This window comes from Mus caroli, unplaced genomic scaffold (genome assembly GCF_978045245.1).
Source record: "Mus caroli unplaced genomic scaffold, Mus_caroli_1 scaffold_9, whole genome shotgun sequence".
In the NCBI taxonomy this organism is placed as follows: domain Eukaryota; kingdom Metazoa; phylum Chordata; class Mammalia; order Rodentia; family Muridae; genus Mus; species Mus caroli.
Genome location: NW_028227264.1, coordinates 30,198,016 through 30,221,851, shown reverse-complemented (window position 1 = coordinate 30,221,851; position 23,836 = coordinate 30,198,016). Strand labels below are relative to the sequence as shown.

Here is a 23,836-nt window from a genome sequence, read left to right as displayed (position 1 = left end):
CAGGCCTCATGCTTAGATGGGTAACTGGTCCATTTTAATTGAAGTCTCTGAAGAAAGTATTAGAAGAAAATCTCAGAAGATGGAAAGCTCTCCCATGCTCATGAATTGTCAGGATTAATATAGTAAAAATGGCTATCTTGCCAAAAGCCATATACGGATTCAAAGCAATCCTAAATTACAACTCAATTCTTCACAGAGTTATAAAAGACAATTTCCAGGAGCTGTTTCCTTTCTGTGCATGTGTTCAACCTGTTCAAAGAGTCTTTTGTAATTCCTACAGATAATATCAATTTCTTCCATAAAAACATCCTATTAGACAATGTTAAAGCATTACTGACCATCTGAAATAATCCTTATATATCTCTTTAATTGGACATAAATGTATCACACGTACTTCCTAAACTATCAATAAGGGGAGGAATTCATTGGCTTCTATTTTTTCAGGAAGATATCCAACAGTGCTTTTACTCATGCCATCTAATCATGTTTTCTGTACAAGTTGGAACTCTTGTCATTGCCTAGAACACATCTTTGATTGCATCAAACACTGAAAGAATACATTGAAAATCCATGTAAAAAGTATTATATTCCTAGCTGAAATTTTTTGAATTACTAAAACAATGGTAGTAATGTTACTTATTTGTAAACCAAAACTTATTTGTAAGCCAAACACCCTTTTGCAACATTTGTGCTTCAATATCACAGTGGTCAGCACTAAACAATTGTACATACTAGCAATGATAATATATGTGTATGTGCATTTATATGAAAAGAAAGTTATGGTCATAAGGGGAGTTGGAGGAGAATATGTGGACATAGAAATAATGTAAATACAATAATCATATATGAAATTCTCAAAAAAGTTTAAAAACTTACACATGGTAGAGAAAATTTTCAGGTATCTAAATAAATTAGACATAATCTTACCTTTTGTTCCATTGTGAGTGATGATTTATGACAGCATACATATATAATTTGATTCCATGAAAAAATTATGAGCAAAATGACTGTTCTTGGTATAAATATGTTGAGATTTACCTTAAAGAGTTTATAATATTTTACATTTTCTTATCTAAAAACCAGTGAAATAGTTAGCCAGATTACAGAATGGTCAGTTTGAAAAGTGTATCTACATCTTCTAGACTCGATTATTTTTTTATGCCATGAAACAGTTTTACGGCCAGTATATTTAGCTTCATAGTCTAACTAGAACTAAGAGTAGTATAGAGCAAGCACTATCTGACCCTGTAATTCATGGAATTTTCTAAGAGTGCCTTCTAGTTGAATAACAGCTAGTCAGTGGAATAATCTAAGCTTGGAGAAATCAGGATACTATATTCTAAAACAGGTGTATATTAAATAGAGTGGATAGAATGCTTTTCCTTACTGTTTTGAGGTATGATGAAAAATAGAAATAATATAAAAATGGCATCAGCTGTTTTCTTTTTCATTAACCACATGATTTTTTAAATCATTTTAAACTCTTCCACTAACTTCACTAACTGTCCACTTTTTCCACTCTGTCCCTACCTTCTTTTTTTTTTTTTTTTAAAGAAATAGCAATATGGAACAGTTAAAATGGCTATTCTGAATACCTTTCTCTTGTTTCCTCTCATCTTAATTTAGAATGAACACCGTCATTGAAAAGTTTGAGGTTAGCTCTGATTTGAAGGCTTGTCTGGTCTTAGCTCTTTTTGAGATATCTTCTTACTTGCTGTGCTTCTTGATAATAATGGTGATATTTTGTAAAAATTAAAACAAAGTGAATATACTAAATTATCCATAACAGTATTTTTTTATATTACTGTAACTTTTTTTTGTCCCTTCCAAAATGTGGTCTTTATTGTATATAGAAAAGGAGCTTCTATATTTTATATTTAAATATACTATTTAGATTGCCACAATTCTTATATATTTATAAATTACATATATTTGTGTTGTGTACTGCATTAATGTCAATAAAAATAAAATTATCATAAAGATATTTTTAAAACAACAGCAGCTGGGGCTGACAAGACCTCTCAGTAGTTAGGAACACTTGCTTCTTTTCCAGAGAATTTGAGTTTGAGTGAAGCACCCATATCAAGCAGTTGATCTGCTGCCTGTAACTCCAGATGCAGGTTCTGTGATGTCCTCTTCTAGCTCTGTGGGACTCTGCACTCAAATGGATATACATACTCATATACATGTGTAATTTAAAAAGGTTTGAAAACAATCAAACCAATTAAAATGGAAATATATATAGCATTAGCAATTCATGAATGAAGAAATAAATATTATATTAAATGGAGTTTTCTAATGCCTACTAACTTTCATAATTATCCCACAGCATTGATTTCAAATAGCCAAGGAAAATCATTGGCATTTGTTCCTATGTAACAGGATATTCCAATATTCCTAAGTTATAGCAGATGAAACAATTTACAGATGAGGACCCAGCTATAAGACTCCTGGACTTATGCCCAGAAGATGCTCCAACATGTAATAAGGACACAGGCTCCACTATGTACATAGCAGCTTTATTTATAATAGCCAGAAGCTGAAAAGAACCCAGATGTCCCTCAAAAGAGGAATGGATACAGAAAATGTGGTACATTACACAATGGAATACTACTCAGGTATTAAAAACAATGACTTTGTGAAATTATTAGGCAAATGAATGGAATTAGAAAATATTATCCTTAGTGAGGTGACCCAATCACAAAAGAACACATACGGTATGCATTTACTGATAAGTAGATATTAGCTCAGAAGCACAGAATATCCAAGATACAATTCACAGACCACATGAAGCTCAAGAAGAATGAAGAACCAAAGTGAGAGTACTTTGGTCATTCTTAGAAGGGGGAACAAAATACTCATGGGAGCAGATACAGAGGCAAAGTGTGGAGCAGAAACTGAAGGAACTACCATCCAGAGACTGCCCCACCTGGCGATCCATCCCATACACAGTCACCAAACCCAGACACTATTATGGATGCCAACAAGTGCTTGCTGACAGAAGCCTGTTATAGCTGTCTCCTGAGAGTCTCTACCAGTGCCTGACAAATACAGAGGTGGATGCTCTCAGCCAACCATTAGACTGAGCATGGGGTCCCCAATTGGATGAGTTAGAGAAAGGACTGAAAGAGCTGATGGGGTTTACAGCCCAATAGGAGGAACAACAATATGAGCTTGCAAGTACCCCCAGAGCTCCCAGGGAGTAAACCAACAAACAAAGAGTATACATGGAGGGACCCATGGCTCCAGCCACATATGTAGCAGAGGATGGCCTTGTTGGACATCAATGGCAGAAGAGGCCCTTGGTCATGTGAAAGCTCAATGTCCCAGTGTAGGGAATGCCAGGACAGGGAAGCAGGATTGGGTGGGTTAGTGATCAGGAGGAGGGGAGAGGTAATAGGGGGAAGGAGCTTTTGGAGGGGAAACCAGAAAAGGGAATAATATTTGAAATGTAAATAAAGATAATATTTAATAAAATACAAACATAAATCATATTGCAAAGCAGTTTTTATAATAAGGTTCTATTTTTTGTGAAAAAAAACCTTTAGATAATTCATAAAGAACTGATGGTAGACAACAAAGCTCAAACAGTAATTATATCCAGGTTATGAGAATGAAGCTAAATAAGGAAAAAGAAAGTAAATGATGGTATTTCTATGTTTTCTATTGATGAACAGAAGATGGTAATACAAGACTTTGAATAGTGTTCAACATATTTAAGGTTGCCACAAAGTATGTACAAATGAGGATTCTATCCCTTTCAATATCTATTTGGAAGACTATCATTGATATGGTCATATGGGAATATTATAGTTCACTGTGCTCCCAAATTGTGAAAAAAGTTACAGTTTTACATTAATGAACTTGATTAGTTAAGGAGAGGAAAAAACTTGTTTGAAACAGTAACCAACTTTGGCATTTCAGCATTATTTCTGTTATTAACTTATTGTTATTTGTTATGACCAGAACGATCTAACTAAATAGCACTTATACAAGTAAGTACTAAATACTAAGTATAATTGTAGATGTGGTGAGTACTCATATATTATATGTTATCTCTGTATATATTTTATAGAATTTTAAAAGAAAGAAAAAAGAAGAAACATGCTTTGGAAGCAGTGTTCTAGATGGTATTCTGAAGCTTGTCTGAAAGTGGCAGAGACATGGATTTGTCTAGACTCATGGTTTGTATGTGCACAAATATATCCCATACACTAATGAGGCACTGTAAAAAAAAAGTGAGTTTGCAGACAGGGAAAAGTTGCCTCATAAAGAAATAAAATGGGCATGGTCATGGAATGAGACAGCTGTGTGTGGCAGTGAGTAAGACTAAACCAGAAAGATGTCAATATTTGATAAAAACAAACAAACAAAACCACCCCCCAAAATCCTTCAGCTCTCTGGGTGTGAGCACATTTATAATCCTGATTACCAATTGTGCTATGTTATTTCCCAAAAGAGGGATTTTATATCTAAAGGTTGAATGACAGCAATGCATAATCTTAGAAATCTGCATTTCAGTAGTCCAGGAGCAGAAACAGTAGTCAAGACTGTGAGCCATACACTGTACTGGAGCATCCAGCATGCCACAGCAGGAATGTCCCTTCTAGTTTATTATCAAGCACATTGTCAGTACTTTGCTATGTCAAGACTCTCTCTGACTTTCCTTGATATATATTACTGATGGAGAGATGCAATGGCACTGGTCAACTTGCTGGAGTTGCTGGAAGCTTCCATTTGCAGATTTTACATGAGGAGCTGGAATGAGTAGAACAGTTCATTAGGGTCTTGTATTCCATCTAATAGATATCTGTGAGCATCCATTTCTGTATTTGCCAGGCACTGGCATAGCCTCACAAGAGACAGCTAAATAAGAGTCCTGTCAGCAAAATCTTGCTAGCATATGCAATACTGTCTGGGTTTAGTAGTGGTTTATGGGATGGATCCCCAGATGGGACAGTCTTTGGATGGTCCTTCTTTCTGTCTCAGCTCCAAACTTGGTCTCTGTAACTCCTTCCATGGGTATTTTGAGTGAGGTAACCCAATCATAAAAGAACCTACATGATATACATTCACTGATAAGTGAATATTAGCCCAGAAACTTAGAATACCCAAGATACAATCTGCAAAACACATGGAACTCAAGAATAAGGAAGAGGAAATGTGAATACTTCGTTCCTCCTTAGAATGGGAAACAAAATACCCATGGAAGGAGTTTTTATTATATAAAGCTGTTTTACATACTCTGTTTTCTTTTGTTGTTTGCTTTTGTCTGGAAGCATAGGCGTGCTTTTTAGCCCAGGGCTGACATCACACTTCATACTTCAGTCTCCTCAGTGCTAAGACCACCATGAACAAGCATTAACAGTGTATTTGCTTTTTTATAAGTAACATTTCTTTTAATACAAGTGGTTGTATTTATATCCAGATTGCTTTTAATTATTATCCATATCTGCATATATTACATGGAAAATTATTATGAATTATATCATGTTATATATGCTTTATTTTATACTCAAAGATATTTTTACTATAGTTCAGATGGGATTTTCCCTACAATGATTGATATCTTCCTTTTTGTCTCATCTAGCTAAACTAGTGTAACTGTTATTCCTGTATATATGTTTGAATCGTTTTTAGATTCTTCACATAAGTGAAATGAGGCAGTGACTTAATTAGAGTTTCTACTGATATGATAAAACTCAATAATCAAATAACTTAGGAAAATCTTTATATTAGGTTCTTTATATAGGTTCTATATTAAAATCTATCACTGAGGGAAGTCGGGGCAATAACCTGGAAGCAAGAGCAAATTTGGAAGCCATGGAGCTTCCTGGCCTAGTCCCCAAGCTTATTCAAATTTATTTATTATAGCATCGAGGATCACGGTCCTTGGTGCAGGGGGAACCACTCCCAGGAAAATAGGCTATTCTACATCAATCAAGAAAAGCTCCTCAGGCTTGTTGAAAGGTTAATCTTGTTGGCCACTTTCTCAATTGAGGTTCTCTCTTCCTAAATGACTCTAGCTTGTGTCAAGTTAAAATTAAACTAGCCAGCAGGAAATTGAACTTGGGACCTTTGGAAGAGCAATCAGTGCTAGCGGCCTTATTTTTTGATAGCCAGAAGCTGGAAACAACTCAGATGTCCCACAATGGATGAATATATACAGAAAATATGGTTCATTTACACAGTAGAATACTATTCAGCTATTAAGAATGAGGAAATCATAAGTTTTGCAGGCAAATTGATAGAATTAGACAATATCATCCTGAGTGAGGTATTTCAGACATGCATGTTATATACTCACTAATAAGTGGCTATTAGCCAAAAAAGGTACAGAATACCCAGGATACAATACACAGAACTCAAGAAGGTTAAAAAGCTGATTGGATTATTTTATTTTATTTTATTTTATTTTATTTTTACACATCAGATTTTATTCACTCCCACCCCTACCCACCCTCCAACTGCTGAACATCCCACACCTCTTCCTCAACCCCCTGTCACCCAGTGGATGTCACCACCCCCACCACACCTGACGTCTAAACTCCCTGGGTCCTCCAGTCCCTTGAGGGTTAGGTACATCATCTTTGAATGAACACAGACCAGAAGTCCTTTACTGTATGTATTTTGAGGGAGTCTCATATCAGCTGGTGTATGCTGCCTTTTTGGTGGTCCAGTGTTTGGGAAATCTCAGGGGTCCAGATTAATTAAGACTGCTGGTTCTCTTACAAGATCACCCTTCTCCTTAGCTTCTTTCAGCTTTCTATAATTCAACAACAGGGATCAGCTGCTTCTGCCCATTGGCTGGGTGCAAATATCTGCATCTGACTCTTTCAGCTGCTTGTTGGGCCTTCTGGAGTAAGGTCATGCTAGATTCCTTTTTGTGAGCACTCCATATCCTCAGCAATAATGTCAGGCCTTGAGACCTTCCCTGGAGCTGGATCTCAGTTTGAGCCTGTCCTGTACCTTCTTTTCCTCAGTCTCCTCTTCATTTCCATCTCTGCAATTCTTTCAGACAGGAACAAACATGGATCAGAATTTTGACTGTGGGATGGCAAACCCCTCCTTCATTTGATGCCTTGTCTTCCTGCTGGAGGTAGGCTGTATAAGTTCCCTCTCATTACTGTTGGGCATCTCATCTAAGGTCCCTCCCTTTGAGTCCTGAGAGTTTCTTACCTTCCAGGTCTCTGGCCACCCTGCTCCCCTACTCACCCACTCCCACTTCTTGGCACGGGCATTCCCCTGTACTAGGCATATAAAGTTTGCAAGACCAAGGGGCCTCTCTTCCCAATGATGGCCGACTAGGCCATCTTCTGCTACATATGCAGCTAGAGACACGAAATCTGGGGGTACTGGTTAGTTCATATTGTTCCACCTATAGGGTTTTCCCCGTGTCCATATCTTCGATCCAGACTTTCTTCTCTATAAGTTTCAGTGTCTCTGGTTTTAAATTCCTTGATCCACTTAGACTTGAGCTTTGTACAAGGAGACAAGAATGGATCAATTTGCATTCTTCAATATGGTAACCTCCAGTTGAGCTAGCACCATTTTTGAAGATGTTGTCTTCTTTCCACTGGATGGTTTTAGCTCCTTTGTCAAAGAGCAAGTGATCATAGCTGTGTGGGATCATTTCAGGGTCTTCAATCTATTCCACAGATCTACCTGTCTGTCAGTGTACCAGTACCATGCAGTTTTAATCACAATTGCTCTGTCAGATAGCTTGAAGTCAGTGGTGGTGATTCCATCCAATGTTCTTTTATTGTTGGGAATAGACTTCTGTTGTTGTTATTGTTGTTGTTGTTGTTTTTATGAAGATAGTCCTATATCAAAACATTGAAGTTTGCAGTTGTTATGTAGTTATATAACTAGAGTGAAGACAAGAGTGAGAGGAAATGGCGAAGATACAGATAGATATTTTAGTTAACATTTAATTATTAATGCTTATATGAAGAGCAAAAACATATTAAAATCTTTAAGGAATTCTCAGATATAGACTCTAGTAAATAATTAGGAAAGTATTTGGTACTGATAATTCTGTAATTATTTAAAGGAGAATATGCCTGGCTTGGTTTTATAAATGACTTGATTGAAAAGCTTGTTTTTTTTGAAATATTTACCTTTATAATTGTTTGTCTTCCTACTAAAGGTTTAGGGGAGGATAATTCCATTTTTTTTCAGCTAATAAATTATAAATTATTTACTTTGGGTTATGGAGAAAAGTTTATTTGTAGAAAACTGTATAGGAAGGTACAGCAGTGTGTAGCTAATTCTGTACTTGCTCACAATGCTCAAGCTATACAGTGCACTTGGTCAGCATAAACACATGGCAAAACATTTGCTCTAGGGTGATGTGTCTGAGACATTTGAGTGTATCTTTCTGAATGCTCTGCACTAAACTTAAAGGAATCACTAGTGTAGAATTGTCAGAAGAATCCTAGATGTTTTACTATACAATAAGAACCTTGACCTAGAAGTCTGTGTTCTACTGTAGTCTAATTTCACTACAATCAGTGGGATTGTATTTCAGGATCAAGGCTTCCATATGCCACTGTATGCTTACCATATGCCACCATGGTGAAATGTAAACTGCCCTGATCTCATTTGATCCCTTTGTAAGAACTCCCAAAATTTTGGGATGAAATTGATATGACTTAGAGAGAATTCTCACTAAACTTAAGAAATATGGTTCTCTTGGTCAGTTACAACCTTATAGGCAATAGCTGATGACATTTCTCAGATCAAGTCTTTGTGGGGTCAGAGGTTTGTTCTTTTGTTTGTTTGTTTGTTTTGTTTTTGTTTATTATTATTATTATTATTTTCTAGTGGATTAAACTGAACCCTGGGGACAGGACAAAATGGAATCATAGGAAAAAACTTCCTGTGACTGGGGTAGAAGTTCAAGTATCTGCTAGGGTGACCCATGATCAGATTAGAAACTTCCTTAATGGTTCTTCTTTAGTGAATGCAAAAACAGTTGCATAGCAGTTAATATGGTCATTTCTCTTAGTAGATGCATGTTGTATGAGCATATGGTTGGCAATGACATGCATCAGAGAAAAAGTACTTGTATGAGGACTAAGAACAAAACCCTGGTATCTAAGGACCCTAGACTGATAATGTGATTTGTTCCTAGGAGAAAATGAAGTTAGCATACCAGAGTAGAAATCGGTAAATATGAACTAATAATTTCTTTGTGTTGATACATGGTTGACTGGAAACATTGCATTTTACACACAGGCCATTAGCCAATCAGTATTAATAGACATGGAAGAGAGAAATGAACAACTCTTAGGAACAACTCCTAGTAACATTTTGTTTCTAGGAGTTGGCTTTGCTTAACTGCATTGCCCCTTTGTTCTCACAATTCAGGATATAGATGCCTCAACACCCCTGGCCATTCAATACGAACTGCCAGTGTCCTCTCTCTGCAGGATTGTTTTCCTCATTTTCCCATAGAGGATGCAGCTTGGATGTGGTCTAACCTGCTCTGGAAATGTCCACATTAAAAAATAGCTAAATCCATTAAACCCATTCTCTATTTACTGAAAAAAAAGTGTTGGATTTCATTGCCCTGCTTAGGATGACAGGTGGTTTATTGGCAGAGATATTTTGTTGCTTCTCCTTTTATCTACCAGTATATAACCCCTTTGTTCTTACTTGATTTCCAATCTTCACCACAATAGATTACCTATATAATGTCACTTGTGAGAGCTGTATCAATTATTTCATTTCCAGTTACAGTATATTGATAGAAAAGTGTTAATGGGAGTATGAATTATTTAATGTAAACAAAAATCGCATTGACAAATATATTATTTTGAATAACTATGCTTCTGTTCAGTGTAGTCATATTTTAAAACAAAATGTTACTCTCGCAGCCCAGATCTTTCCATAGTAGAGAGGATACAACAGGAGTCTGGCAAAAATGCAGGCTTTCAAAATTGTCTTCTACTTATTTTGTATCAGCACATTTCTCACCTTATGAACCCTAAAAGAAAACAGAGGTGATACAAATGATTAGGTTCTTGTTGATCTTCACATTGCAAATTTTCTTTTGGTCATCACTCTTCAGAGTCAAGACAGGTATTTGCTTTGGACATTGTCTTAAGGTGGGGGTTGATGGTTCATTGTTCTTTGTACTTGGTGATTCTCCTCCCTTTTACCACTATTACATTTCTGTCTACACTCTTGTCATTATTTCAGCTATCTTTTCAGAGTGTCTGCATTTATTCATATAACAAGTAGTAGGTACCTTTGCATCTCCTTTATTGTGTGACAGAACATTATTTTTCAATTTAGATTTATATTTGAGCAAAGGAAGCAATATTTACGTGAATATCATCTAAAGAGAAGTCATTTTGTCTTTCAATGAACCTTGTTTTACTTGCTCTATTGTGATTTTCAAACATTTATAAATAACAGTGGCTATACAGGATATAGAAAATGCCTTTTCTACAAATAGACAAATACATTAAACTGTACTTAATGATTGCAACTTTATCCCAACTCACTTTCTTTCCCTTTCTTATCCAGTATATCCAGGTGCACACAAAAGAGTACATGCTGGGGATATGGATTACATAAATTAGCCTGCTGGTCACATTTTCCATGGTCCTTGGGAAGTTCAGCTCTTGACTCTTTCTCTGTTGTTAGGCCCTCTCTTCAGTCACTCCTGGCCCTTATTGATGACTTAAGCATTCTTGGAGGCGATTCATCTAACTACTTAGCTTCATATGTGAGCTTTACAAACTTACTCTCCTATAGTGATCCTCTCTTCCATTCTACTTCATGTCCTTACTTTACAATAAGGGCCTACGTGTACACCTTCTTGTCAGTACTGGACTGCCAAGTCTCTTCCCTAATTATGTCTTTTTTATTTTATTCTAATACTCTGTCTCCAAAGTACCTCAAAAACACTAGGAATCTTAACGAAGACCTAGTTTGCTATTTACTCCTGCTTTCACTTTCTAGTGAAGATGGAATCATTCTATAATCCATTTTACCCCCTGATTATTCACTACTCACATGTTTTTCCTTGATTACTCAGACTTTGATTTTCTATGCTTTATTTTTGTGACACACAAGCAGATTGGTTCTTGCATCACCAAGAAAACTGAACCTGTCACAAACTTTCAAAAGGTTGACTCACTACATTTAAATATATAGCTGCAATTAAACACTGCATGGTTTTGGTGAGATGCATACACTCTTAATGAAGGCCACCAGCACATACCAGAATCCTTCTACCGTATTATATACACTGTATAGTGCTCTACCATCAAATATCCTATGCTATCTACTACAATAGCCAATTACAGTATAACTGACTTGATCACTGTTTATTTCTACAAACCAACATAGTTTGCCTTCTCTAAAAGGGGACAAGATATATAACATATCTGTGAGTTACAATAATGCCTATTTATTTCATATATGCAAGAATAAATTATAGAAATAAGCTCTTAAAAGACATCCTTTTGGGTGATCAATGATCTAAGGGATATTGAGAATTGACCTTAACCAGATGTTTATGGGTTGAATGATTTGAATATATAAGAGGAAAAATAAAATAGCCACCATAATCAAGAGGACACTGAATGAAGAAGTTTGCAGAGGTATTTTTGTTCATAGTCAGATAAACAAAACAAAACAAAACCTTCCTTCCAACCAATCAACCAACCACATAAACAGAAATCCTGAGTAGAATAAGAACTTTAGATAGGATCAGGAAAGGAAGGGAAGTTTCTTGATGTTAGATATTAATTTTAGACTGAATTGATGTCTCCTTGAGTGGATGTTGGATAATAGACTACCCTTAGATCAATCAATTCTTGCTTTGGTTTTACTGACCTGTGACATATTTAACTCCTGAGAAAACAATACACATTAGTAGCTATGATATTGACAGTGGTGAGCGGTGAGAAGAAACCTGAGTATTTTCAACATTGTTCTCCCTCTGTAAGAAAGAAGCACCTGGGATATCTCCAGTCTGACATTAAGTTCCCAGAAAAAAGTCAGTTGTTCCATACTAAAGACCATCAGGTAGATACAATGGGTACTGTCTGAAGGTACTAGTGCTTTTTAAAGTGAGTTGTAATAAACCAAGTCTTAAAACTGATTCTCAGAATCTATCCCTAACATGATTCTCACAGCCTAGAGGCCAGGCATTCAGCCACAGTTCCTCTGGAAGTTCTGTAACATAGATAAAATTGGAGTACTTAAATTTGGCTACAGCAAAAGAGAAAAGGATTCTTTCATTTTAAATCTCGTCACACATAAGGAATTACTTATTGAATTTAATAAGACAATTGAAAGCTAACTACTAGCTCATATTATTGATCATGCTTCATCTATGTTGCCTCAGCTAAGAACTAAATAAGTCCTACTTACTAATTGAGTCTTCATCAGAACCAGAAAGAACAGCTATGAATATTCTCTCTTTATGAATGTGAGAGAAATAAGAGAAGAATCTATATAAAAAGTAAAAGGAACAAATGAGTTTAAAGCAGAGGAGCATATCCACAGTTGAAATAACTGCACTTGTACTTTTAAACTTTGAATTAACCTTTCTCTTCTCTTGCTCTCTCACATCATTGAATTTTGCATGTTAGGATATTGGCATATCCAAGAAGCAGCCATTTTTGGAAACTGTTATACTTTCTACTTTCTCCATTGTCACGTCATTTTTTCTCTGTTCTAGACTATCTAGTTTTATTCTTTGAAATATCAGCTGTGTTATTTCTCACTCACAATTCATCAATTACCCATATCCCTACCATCACTATGCAGGAGTTCCCTCACCCAGAGTTTACCAGAATATTATGTTCCTTATTTTCCTTCAATTGTTTTTGTCATTTATCTCCATATCCCAGAATTTGTAATCACACTATCATTGTCTTTTGACACAAACAGCACAGGAAGAATGATAGCATACATTAAGTATATATATTTTCATTACCTATTTTAAGTAAGACTCTCATCATTGTTACATTCTGGCATCTCCTCATCTCTAACAGCTGTCTTCATTGCACTCTTGCTTATTTAACATACCTTGGGAAATGAGAAACCATGCTGCCTATTGAGACAGGTGAAGTAAGAACATTACATAAAGGAACACTATAACTAGTGGCTTATATAGAGATGTGTTTGAGTGTGAAACATTGCCAATTCTGAAAGCATGCCCCAACTCCTCATGTAGTTTTTATACCTGCCCTTTCTGAAATAATCCCTTCTCTCTCAGGAGACAACATAGTATATGCTTACATCTCTAATTAAAATCTAATTTTCTAAAAACCTCTCACTATTAATGATTTTTTTTCAAATACTACAAAATTACAAATCCCTTCTGTCTTAGTCAGGGTTTCTATTCCTGCACAAACATCATGACCAAGAAGCAAGTTGGGGAGGAAAGGGTTTATTTGGCTTACACTTCCATGCTGCTGTTCATCACCAAAGGAAGTCAGGACTGGAACTCAGACAGGTCAGGGAGCAGGAGCTGATACAGAGGCCATGGAGGGATGTTCTTTACTGGCTTGCCTCCCCTGGCTTGCTCAGCCTACTCTCTTATAGAACCCAAGACTACCAGTCCAGGGATGGTCCCACCCACAAGGGGCCTTTCCCCCTTGATCACTAATTCAGAAAATGCCTTACAGCTGGATCTCATGGAGGCATTTCCTCAACTGAAGCTCCTTTCTCTGTGATAACTCCAGCTGTGTCAAGTTGACACAAAAATAGCCAGTACACCTTCAAATACTTACTTCCTGTATATGTATTACATGACTAATGTACAGATACCCACCACACACATAAAAGGCCAAGCATTGTGGCATATCTATAAACTTAGAGCTGGGGACTGCTAGAGTCATGAGGCTTTATACAACTTGCTAGCCACCCAGAATTATAAATATGGCATTATCTAAGTAAAAAATGGGATCTAGTTTAAAATTTAGGTGGGGAGTCACAAAGACATGTGATACCCACTTCTGGACTCCACAAAAAGTTATACACATGGTTATACTTCATGTTTTTTAGGCAACAACAACAAAATAATATATGGAGGAACTGCAATATTAAATACAGAAGGAACAAAAGCATGGACAAGATAGAATTTTGAGGTATTTTCCCCTACTCTATAGTGGAAAACGATTTCTATATGCATGTACACAGTCATAAGACTTTATATGAAAAAGAAGCTCAACTGCGTTAAACATTCCATTACTTAGAAATCTTTACTACTTCACATAATGGGCAATTAAGCCAAGGGGTTAAGAGGAATAACTTATGGAGACAAAGTAAACAAGTTTCAGCAGAGAACATGTCAGCTAAAGAAGTTTCACAAACAAGAAATTTAAGAAGAAAATGTCTTCCTTCTGTCACCTAATTAAATCTCAAAGTATACAGGATTGCACAATCAACTCTCAACATCCTTCTGAGACTCATCTTGGGAAAAAAAACCCAGACTAATTGTGAGCATTTATTTTAGCCTACTTACATTTGGTTCTAGGCCTAAACTAGATATCATCATTATTTTGTGCAGCTCTTTATCTCACTTTCATATTTGCAGCTTGTACATGGTTTGGTGTAGTGGATTTTCTAGAACAATAACCTTAGGTCAAGAGCAAAGTGGCAGCCAGCCACATGGGAGACAAGAGCCATTGTTCACTCTCCTGGGGTTAGTGAGGCTCATCTGGACATTCATAATGATGGATCAAAATGATGGATCACACTTTCTGCTGTTTTCTGAATGGAGGCACAATGTACTGACAAAGGTTACAGAGATGTTTTCTGACATATTTACCATTGTAGTCCTTCTTGTTATGATATGTATCTAACATGCAATCAAGGGGTGACAGAAAGCAGCAAGAATGTACTAAATTCTACAAATATAAGTAGTACTAGGGAAGACACATAATTTGCTGATAATGGTAATTTGTGTGCCATTTGTCATTCAGAAAATGAGCAGGTTATCATATGCTTAGAGTTTAAAGGATAATAGTTAACCTACTGGTCCTGAAATAATCACACAGCTTAGGAAATATATCAGTAAAAATAAGTTTGAACACTTCTATTTATTCAAAGATATATAAGTGCATTTTATAATTAGTTATCCCTGAGGTTTCCTCCGTATTTGTATTTCTGCTCCTAGAATCATGAAGAGGCATTTCACCTTTCAGAATTTCTCCTAAAGCAGCTTCTTTCTGGTATCCAGCTGGCTAGCAGCTGGGTCCACTTCTTCACAAGGAAATGTGTTGGGCCTCAGTCTAGATGTCCTGTCACTAGCAGTGAGTCTCTGAGGAGAGTGGTATTGAGAAGTCCTTCTGATGGAAGGCCTGCCATCCAGCATCAGAGATTTTCTATTTGATAAGCAGGTCAGGGTCCACACAGGTGATAAGTTATTCTTGGTTGGTCATAACTATTGGTCATTCACCAACCAGAACTCCAACACGTCATCCTTTTAATTGAACTGAAGAAGGCTGAACTCTCATCTGGCTTTGCCTTATGCTGAGTCACAGCTTTCCAAGTAAGATATTGCCTGATTTGTGCTGTGAAGAGAAGCTCTGGTCCTGGTGATTGTTTAGCCCAGAAGGAACAATATCTTTTAATCATGATAAGGTTGAAACCCAGATGAAGAGGTACTGAATGGCTTCTGACTCCTATATCTGCATTGACACTGAGATCCTAGAGGAACCTGCAAAAACTTGTTGAATGAGAAGGAGCTGGAGCTGCAGATGGAGTAGCATTGACAGGAGGGGAATAATAAGCTCTGTCAGGAGTTTGTCTGGCACACCAATGCCTTCCACTTGATTCAGGAGACCAGAATGTGCTTTCTCAACGACAAAGTTTGTCACTGGGTTCTTCATGTTTATCAGTATGAACTTGGGAATGGTCTATTTTATTATGCAAGATCAAAGAATCAGGGATTCTTGAATTTCAGCTGGAAACTGTCAAACATAAGCATCAAAAGATGGTCTGAACCCTGAGAAGTATAGTGAAAATTAATGATTAGTTTATGGCTATAGAAACCTTTATCTGTGCTTTATGGATAAGTACATGGAGCATACATAGCTCAGTGGACTTGTTCTAGCAGTGGAACTAGATGGAACAGTTAAACAAGCCTGTTTAGCTTGTAGTATGAATTAGAAGACCTTTCTGTCCTCAAACATCAACATGTTTTGGTTATCTGTGTTTGAGCTAACTGCTCTCATTCTGATGAAAAACTAATGCTCTTGGCTTTTATATTTCTTTCTCCTTCCCTAAATTCTAGTTCACGTAAAAGACAGATTACAACAATTGTGAATGTGTGTTTTATCCATTTTTTAAAAAGATGTTATAGATTTATTTTATGAATACAAAAGTATTCCCTGCATATGTTCTGTATATGTGTGTGTATATATATATGTGTGTGTGTGTGTGTGTGTGTGTGTGTGTGTGTGTGTGTGTGTATGTAGTGGATGAAGGCCAGGTCACACCCACTGAAGCTTTGGTTAGTGAACTTACAAATGCTTTTAACCTAGGAGCCATTACTTTAACACTACGTTGGCCATGTGTATCTGCAGGCAACTACTGTGTTATATATCATTGAGTTGGAGGTCCAGTGTATATCACAGATACTAGGCCTTTCTCACGCATAAAATCTGCATAACTTTTCTTGTGGGTTTAACTTATTCCTTTGTTCTTTACATGTGATTTTACAGAAACAAAAATACTAAAACAGTTTATTTGTCATTATGGTGAAAGTTTCAGCTGTCAAGTTTAAAACTCTGCCCAGTTTCGTAATCCAATATTCTCTCTTATTCATATTAAATAATGCATAATTTACTTTTACATTTTCTTTATTATCTTTCTAGAGTCAAGGACCACACACACACACACACACACACACACACACACACGGATGTTCTAGAGCCTTTCTTCTACCTACATTAAATTGTTTCTGTATTCATTATATAGAAAGAAAATGTGCAGGATGTATTTTCCTCATGTCTTAGATCAATTCTGTTTCTTTCATCTGCCACTACAACCATCAGTATTTTTGAAGGACAAGAATCCAGTTTTAATTTAAAACAGTTAAAGAACAGCTATCTTCTATGTGATTGTTACTGTTGTCAAATTGACTCACATAATCTTTTTCAAGTAAATGGCACATGTATAAAAGCCCTTTCATAATTTCAGTAAAGACTAGTAATATTAGCCTAACTATCCTACCAATTTCATTAAATACAGTCATAAGAATGTGATTGTGACATTATTGTGATTTTTCTTTAGCCCTATTTTTTAAATTTAGTTAATTTTCAGTTTTACTTGCTACTTAAAATCGATATAAATTGTAACAATGCCTTGTATTATACTGAATTAAAAGTGGACAGAGTGTTGAATAATCATCATCTTATTTCTTATTTCTAACATTTAGTTTTTATATTTAATGGAAGATTTCAGACAAATAGTATTCCTTGGCTTTCAAAACTTGTATTTTGTTTAGAGTTGACGTATTTTTATAAGAACAGTTTTTGTTGATAATTTCTTTAAACTTAAACAAACCCTGTGTTTTAGAATCAAATGTGTATTTGTTTGTTTACATGCTTAAGTGGAGCGCTTAAAGTGCAAAGTGTCCTTATTCATAGGATATCTTAAAATTTTTATGATGAGATAAAATTAAGCAAGTTAACTAACTCATTTTCTAGGACTAAGCCTATGGGACTTAAAAGAATGATACCTGATTTTGGACCCACTATTTCTTATTTATCTATTGCTTACCTAACTCAACTACTTCACCTTTCCTTTTAATTTGTTTTCAGTGAGGAATGTAAACTGACAATATTTTTCTACTGTACATTATTACTGTGATAGTACAAAGAGAATGGAAAATAATTCAGAGAAAATTAACACCATAAATGATTAGATGTTCTATAATTAGATTATAGAAATCTTCAAATTTATGACCTAATTATTTTCCTCCTTTCCTTAGGCATAATTTAGTAGATTTGAATTTAGTACTTGACAATAAAAGCCATAAAATTCAATTTTTATGAAAATAAATAAAATTAAGCCACAAAGATACTATTTCACAAACATTTATTAAATATGTAAATGCAACTGTAGCAGCATAATATTTTGATATCCAACTGTGAGAACTTTCTCTTTAATTCCATACTCTCATCTGCTTTCAATAAAAAGTTGACATTTAGAAAGAGATGATAGAAAAGAATAATCACACTCTCTATTTTTCCTAATTTTACATGATTTGGAATAGTATCTACTGGAAGTATTCTTGAGCTCTTTGGATTTCAATAACAAGAAAAATAACTTAAATGAAAAAAAAAATGTTTCGCTTTTTTTGAATACCATAAGGATTAAATCATATAAATGCAACAAAGCAAAAAAATCATACAAAAATTCACAATTATTTAGATCTGGTTTGTAATGTAAAATATATAAAAGCATTGCTAATTGAGAAAAAAAGAAAGAAATTAAAAGCAAGATTGTAGGACATAAGACATCTAGTTGTAAGTTCAAGGACATCAGGTACCACAGAATGCCAATAGACTGGGTCAAAATTTTGAAGTAAGTTAGTGACTCCATCCCTCCACTGAGGGTCTTGTGTATCTATTGGACATGGTTTCTACAGGTTCCATCTCTCCACTCTAGGGCATTTAGACTATAGTCATCAATTCTAGAGGATTCCCCTCCTCAAACTCTATCCAACACTACATATTTCTATTCATTCTCCTGGCCCTCTAAGCTTCTCTTCACTCTACCCCCATACCGGATCCTGCCCCCACTTTTCCTCTTCTCCTCTTCTGTCCCACCTGTGTCGTTCCCTTCTGCTGCATCATGTGAGTATTTCATTCTCCCTTTTAAATGGGGTTGAAGTGTTCCCACTTAGGCCTTCCTTCTTGTTAAACCTCTTATGGTCGGTGGGTTATATCATGGGTAATCTTTACTTTTTGGCTAATATCCACTTATCAATGGGGGAAACACCATCCACGACTTCAAGTTGAACTACAGAGCAATAGTGATAAAAAGCACATGGTATTGGCACAGAGACAGACAGGTTGATCAATGGAATATAACTGAAGACCCAGAAATAAACTCAGTCATCTATAGACACTTGATCTTTGACAAAGAAGCCAAAATCATACAGTGGGGAAAAAAAAGCATCTTGAACAAATGGTGATGGCCTAATTGGCAGTCTGAGATAGAAGAATGTAAATTGATCCATATTTATCATCTTGTACAAAGCTCAAGTCCCAGTGAATCAAAAACCTCAAAATAAAACCAAGCACACTGAATTGAATAGAATACAAATTGAGAAATAGCCTCAAACACATTGGCACAGGGGAAAATGGACAGATGGGCCTTCATGAAATTGAAAAGCTTCTGTAAGGCAAAGGACACTGTCAATAGGACAAAACAGAAACCTACAGATTGGGAAAGTATCGTTACTAACCCCACATGTGATAGGGGGCTAATAACTAAAATATATAAAGAACTCAAGAAATTAGACTCAAAGAAAAATAAATAATCCAATTAAAACTGGAGTACAGATCTAAATAGAGAATTCAAAATAAAGGATTTCTAATGGTAAAGAAGCACTTAATGAAATATTCAACATCCTTAGACATCAGGGAAAAGCAAATCAAAATGACCCTGAGATTCTATCTTATACCAATCAGAATAGCTAAGATCAAAACCTGAAGTGACAACAAATGCTGGCAAGGGTGTAGAAAAAGAGGAACACTCCTCCATTGCTGGTGGGATTGCAAACTGGTACAACTACTCTGGAAATCAATCCGGTTGTTCCTCAGAAAATTGGAAATAGTTCTACCTGAAGATTGAGCTATACCACTCCTGGGCATAAACAGGAAAGAAGCTCTTGATATTTTAACCCATTAGAATATTGGAATATTAAATATTTTAACCCATATTTTTCTTGAAACCTAGATTTTGGCAAATTACATCTCCTCAGTGAGGAACCTAATCAGAGTTTCAAAATGCCACAGACAAACTACTACAGAGAAAATGTTTGAGGAATTTGAGATCTTAGAAGTGCTGTGACCAGGCAATGAGCTTGTTTTCTGTGATCAGAGAACTGAAGGCTTCAGTAAGCAAGAGGCATTTGAAAATAGAAGTTAAAAACTGTTACATCTCAGCAGAAGTCAGCAATGAGAAAAGATGTCAGAGTTTCCAGTACAAGCTAACCTGCCATGCTAGTATCAGTTAGGGAAAGTGTCTAAAAGCCTTCCAGGGGCTAGAAAATAGGATACAAATAGGATATTAACTGATCATCAGTTGAATGAATTTAAAACAGAAGTAACTGAATTATCATAAAAAGTGCAATTATATTTTTCAAACTGAAACAGAAAGAGAAATCCACCAATGAGCTACACTAGGAGCCTAAGGGCTAGTGTTTTATGCCTTACTTGAATTGAATTTATAATAATTGTATAAAAATCAAATTTCCTACTGAAATTTCCCAAACACTTATAAAGGTATCTTTGTGTTGCCTAGATTGAATGAAACTGTAAATCTGATCTATTTCCTCAAATCTTAAATGAAATATTTTAATTATTCACTTCAATTTTTGATATTATCATTTTATTACTTCATTACTATCTTCCCTTCCCCCTCCAAATTCTACCATATGTCTTTCTTTGGACTTTTAAAAAATTTCATGACCTCTTGTAGTGATTAGTATAGAAAATCCTTTATTTCTGGTTTAAAAAAATTGTAGTAGAGCTTTTGTCTTTGTCTTTAAATGAAATGTTTCCCCAAAGCCTTTGGTATGTTTGGGTTAATCAGTAGGGGATGAGAAATTGTTTTGAGACTGCTTGGTCCTTGCAGAAATGTTGTCTCTCTAGAAAATCTCCACTTGCTGGCACATGAGAGCTTGCAGCTTCACCAACCTTGGTCCTAAAACACTCCTGATAAAACTAGAGGTATTTTTGATTATGGCTACAATAGTTAAAAAAGGCTGAGATTTGTGTGGGTTGTCTGCTCTCTTGGCAGCAAGGGCAAGATAACTTTGATAACTGGTACCCATGCCAGGCCCAATTAACCATGTATAATGTTTGAATAAAGTAACTGGAGTGAGCTAGCTGTGTGTCAATTTTTTTTTTTTCAAGAAGGCTGAATCCCTCTGCTCTCTAGAAAAATGTACAATTAGTGTCTTGGTGAGCATCTCTCTACAGTGTAGTGGCACCTACACTAACATCAAGAAATAACCTTTTTTTATTAGTTGTTGCTACATATATTTATGCATATGCATATATTTCTATGTACATAGATGCAGTCAGGTCAGTCTGTATAAGTGTAACTTATATGTGTGTTTTCAGGACTGATCCCATGATATTGAAAGAAGTATTTTAAGCGCGTAGTCTACCTTTAAAACAGAATGTTTGTTATCTCTTGAATCCTGAAATAAAGCCTAAGCAATTCTCAATATTCCCAAGAAAACAAGATCATGAATCTTATTCTTTACTCCACTTCAGAGATTAAGTCAACTGCTTATGCACATTTTTGAGTGATAAATGGTTAAGGATTAACTGCTTCTTAAATGGCTCATTCAGGCAATGCCTTGTTCAGTCAGTGGACTGGAAGCAGAGTCTAATGTATCTGTGGAAACCACAGTTTTTGTGCTGATTGGATAAATGATAATCTCTTTATGTTACTTGAGGTCTTGTTAATCTCACCTATTATTAAGGTTGAACTTCCAAAGTCTGTCTACACATCTTTGAAAGTAGCAACAATCAGTGATGAGCAACAAGGTCTGGAGAATTGGATTAATTGGGGGAAATTCTTGACGACAGAAGTCAACCTAGAAGGTTAATAACACAATCAAAAGATTTCATATCAAAGAATAAAGCCAAATATCCTCTGATAGTTTTCAAAATTTCTGCTATCTTTTAACTAGGGATGTGCATCTTCTGGGTAATATGTAGTATACTGGGACAACCACCTTTAGGAAAGAAGTCAGCTAGATCAAATGCATCACTGAAAAGGTCAGTAATTAAGGTCTACAGAGCATCTTTGCCCTGGGTCACCCAACTGCTCAGTGGGAAGAAAAAGGCACTGATAAACAATTGTTCTTTCAATTAACCCATTGCAGGAAAGAGATGTAGTGTAAAAAAACGATCCAGCAAAACATTCTTTGAACAAAAGGCAACAGCACCTTTCTAAATAAGCTCACATTGTCTGCTGCATACACTGTGCCTTTCTAATGTTTTATCTGTGTTATCTGTGTCTTTTATCTATTACTGGGCAGCAAATACTCTCATATGAAGAGGATTTTCAATAACTTTCCAAATGATGAATAAATATGATATATATTGAGAATTCACTCTTTCAGTCATTCAGAGAACTGTCATTAACTTTGAAGCTTACATATAATACATTTTGCATAATTCTTGATGGTAAATAAAAATATTCGATTTGAAACCATAGCAACATTTTGTATTATGCAAAAGGGAAATCTCAGGGGTAAAGATGGATGCCTAAAGCTACCTCAAGATGTTTTGCTGTTTAATCATTCCAATAGTGGAAAAGAACTACATTCATTTTTAAACATTCTGGGTATGTCCTGTTTCCATCTAAAGTTTGCGCAGTTTAATGCACTGGCTTTTACTTATGATGGCTGAAGTATACAGTCGCTCTTCTCCCAGATTCTGGTCTGTATCAAGTAAAGTAAAATGGAGGGTGTGGGGCATAATTTTTGAATCTATGTAAGGTGATGAATCAAAGATTTTAATATTTATGCACCTTTGGTTGTAAAAGTTTTATCTTAATAAAATTTGCATGGAGCCTTAACTTCTATTTTCCCAGAGAAGAAAGTACTGAGAAATACTTAGCTTCTGTAAAGGGTGGCTGTTCTTAACAACATCTTTTATACTTAGCATGATCACAGAATAATAGAATTAAAATAATTTGACATAATATTAGGGAAAATAATCAAAACCCTTAATCATCGATGAAAACCGATGAGGAAGATTGTTTTAAAAACATGACATTTTTTGAAGTTTAGTTTTGTATTTATTTAATTTTATATTTTTTATTGACTATAATGAAAAATTTTTACTTTCCAAATTAAATAACTTAACCAGTTTACTAAGGACACTCTTTTATGCATTTCAATCAATGTCTGAGAGCAATAAATCCTGTGACTCTATACAAAAGGAAAATGAATAATGTATATCATTTATAGGTAATTATTTTAACAACTGGTAGACAAATATATTTTAACAGATAGCTTAGTTAAATGCTTTTCATGTAACAGTAAATGAATAGCAAATATTGGAAACATTCCAAAAATCATGTAAAATAATAGTTACCATACTTACAATCCTTTTGACAGTAATAATCATTTTATGTAAAATTAAATAGGATACAGACACATGGGGTCCTCAGCTAGGAACCTCTATCATTGGAGAGTGAATTGACCTTGTTTCTAACTGAACAAGTAGCTTGGTTTAGCAGATTGGATTCATGGGAATATTACTGACTATACAACTGATGAGTTCACAGTTATCAGTTTTCTATCCACCATCATATGTGTTATGTAAATTATGAAATTTATGAATACATATTATCTATAATTTATGTAAATTATATATATGTATGTATATTCATTTTAAACTTTGAGCTCGTGGTACACCCCTGGACTCCTGGAATCTCAACACTTGTGAGGTAGAAACTGCATGCTGAGCAACTCAAGGATATTATTGGCTACATCTGAAAATGAGGCCAGCTGGTGCTACTCAAAACTACATGTTAAATCAAAATTGAGTCTCAAGTCAGTAATAGATATATTACCATAATCAGTCCATATTTAATGGACTGA

General features: G+C 35.4%; 1 protein-coding gene across 3 annotated transcripts in view; it reads left to right on the top strand.

Moving 5' to 3' along the window:
- The window catches only part of Nkain2 (sodium/potassium transporting ATPase interacting 2), a 1,169,480-nt gene that overhangs the window by 383,968 nt on the left and 761,676 nt on the right, over nt 1–23,836 (top strand). Inside the window, exon 1 of one of the 3 annotated variants that reach the window (XM_085842725.1) lies at nt 4,096–4,184. The exons of the other annotated variants lie outside the window; for them this stretch is intronic. Within the exon in view, the coding sequence (XP_085698851.1) occupies nt 4,164–4,184 (21 nt within the window). The 5' untranslated portion in view covers nt 4,096–4,163. Of the gene's footprint in view, nt 1–4,095; nt 4,185–23,836 lie in introns of those variants that run through there. 3 annotated transcript variants of the gene reach the window in all.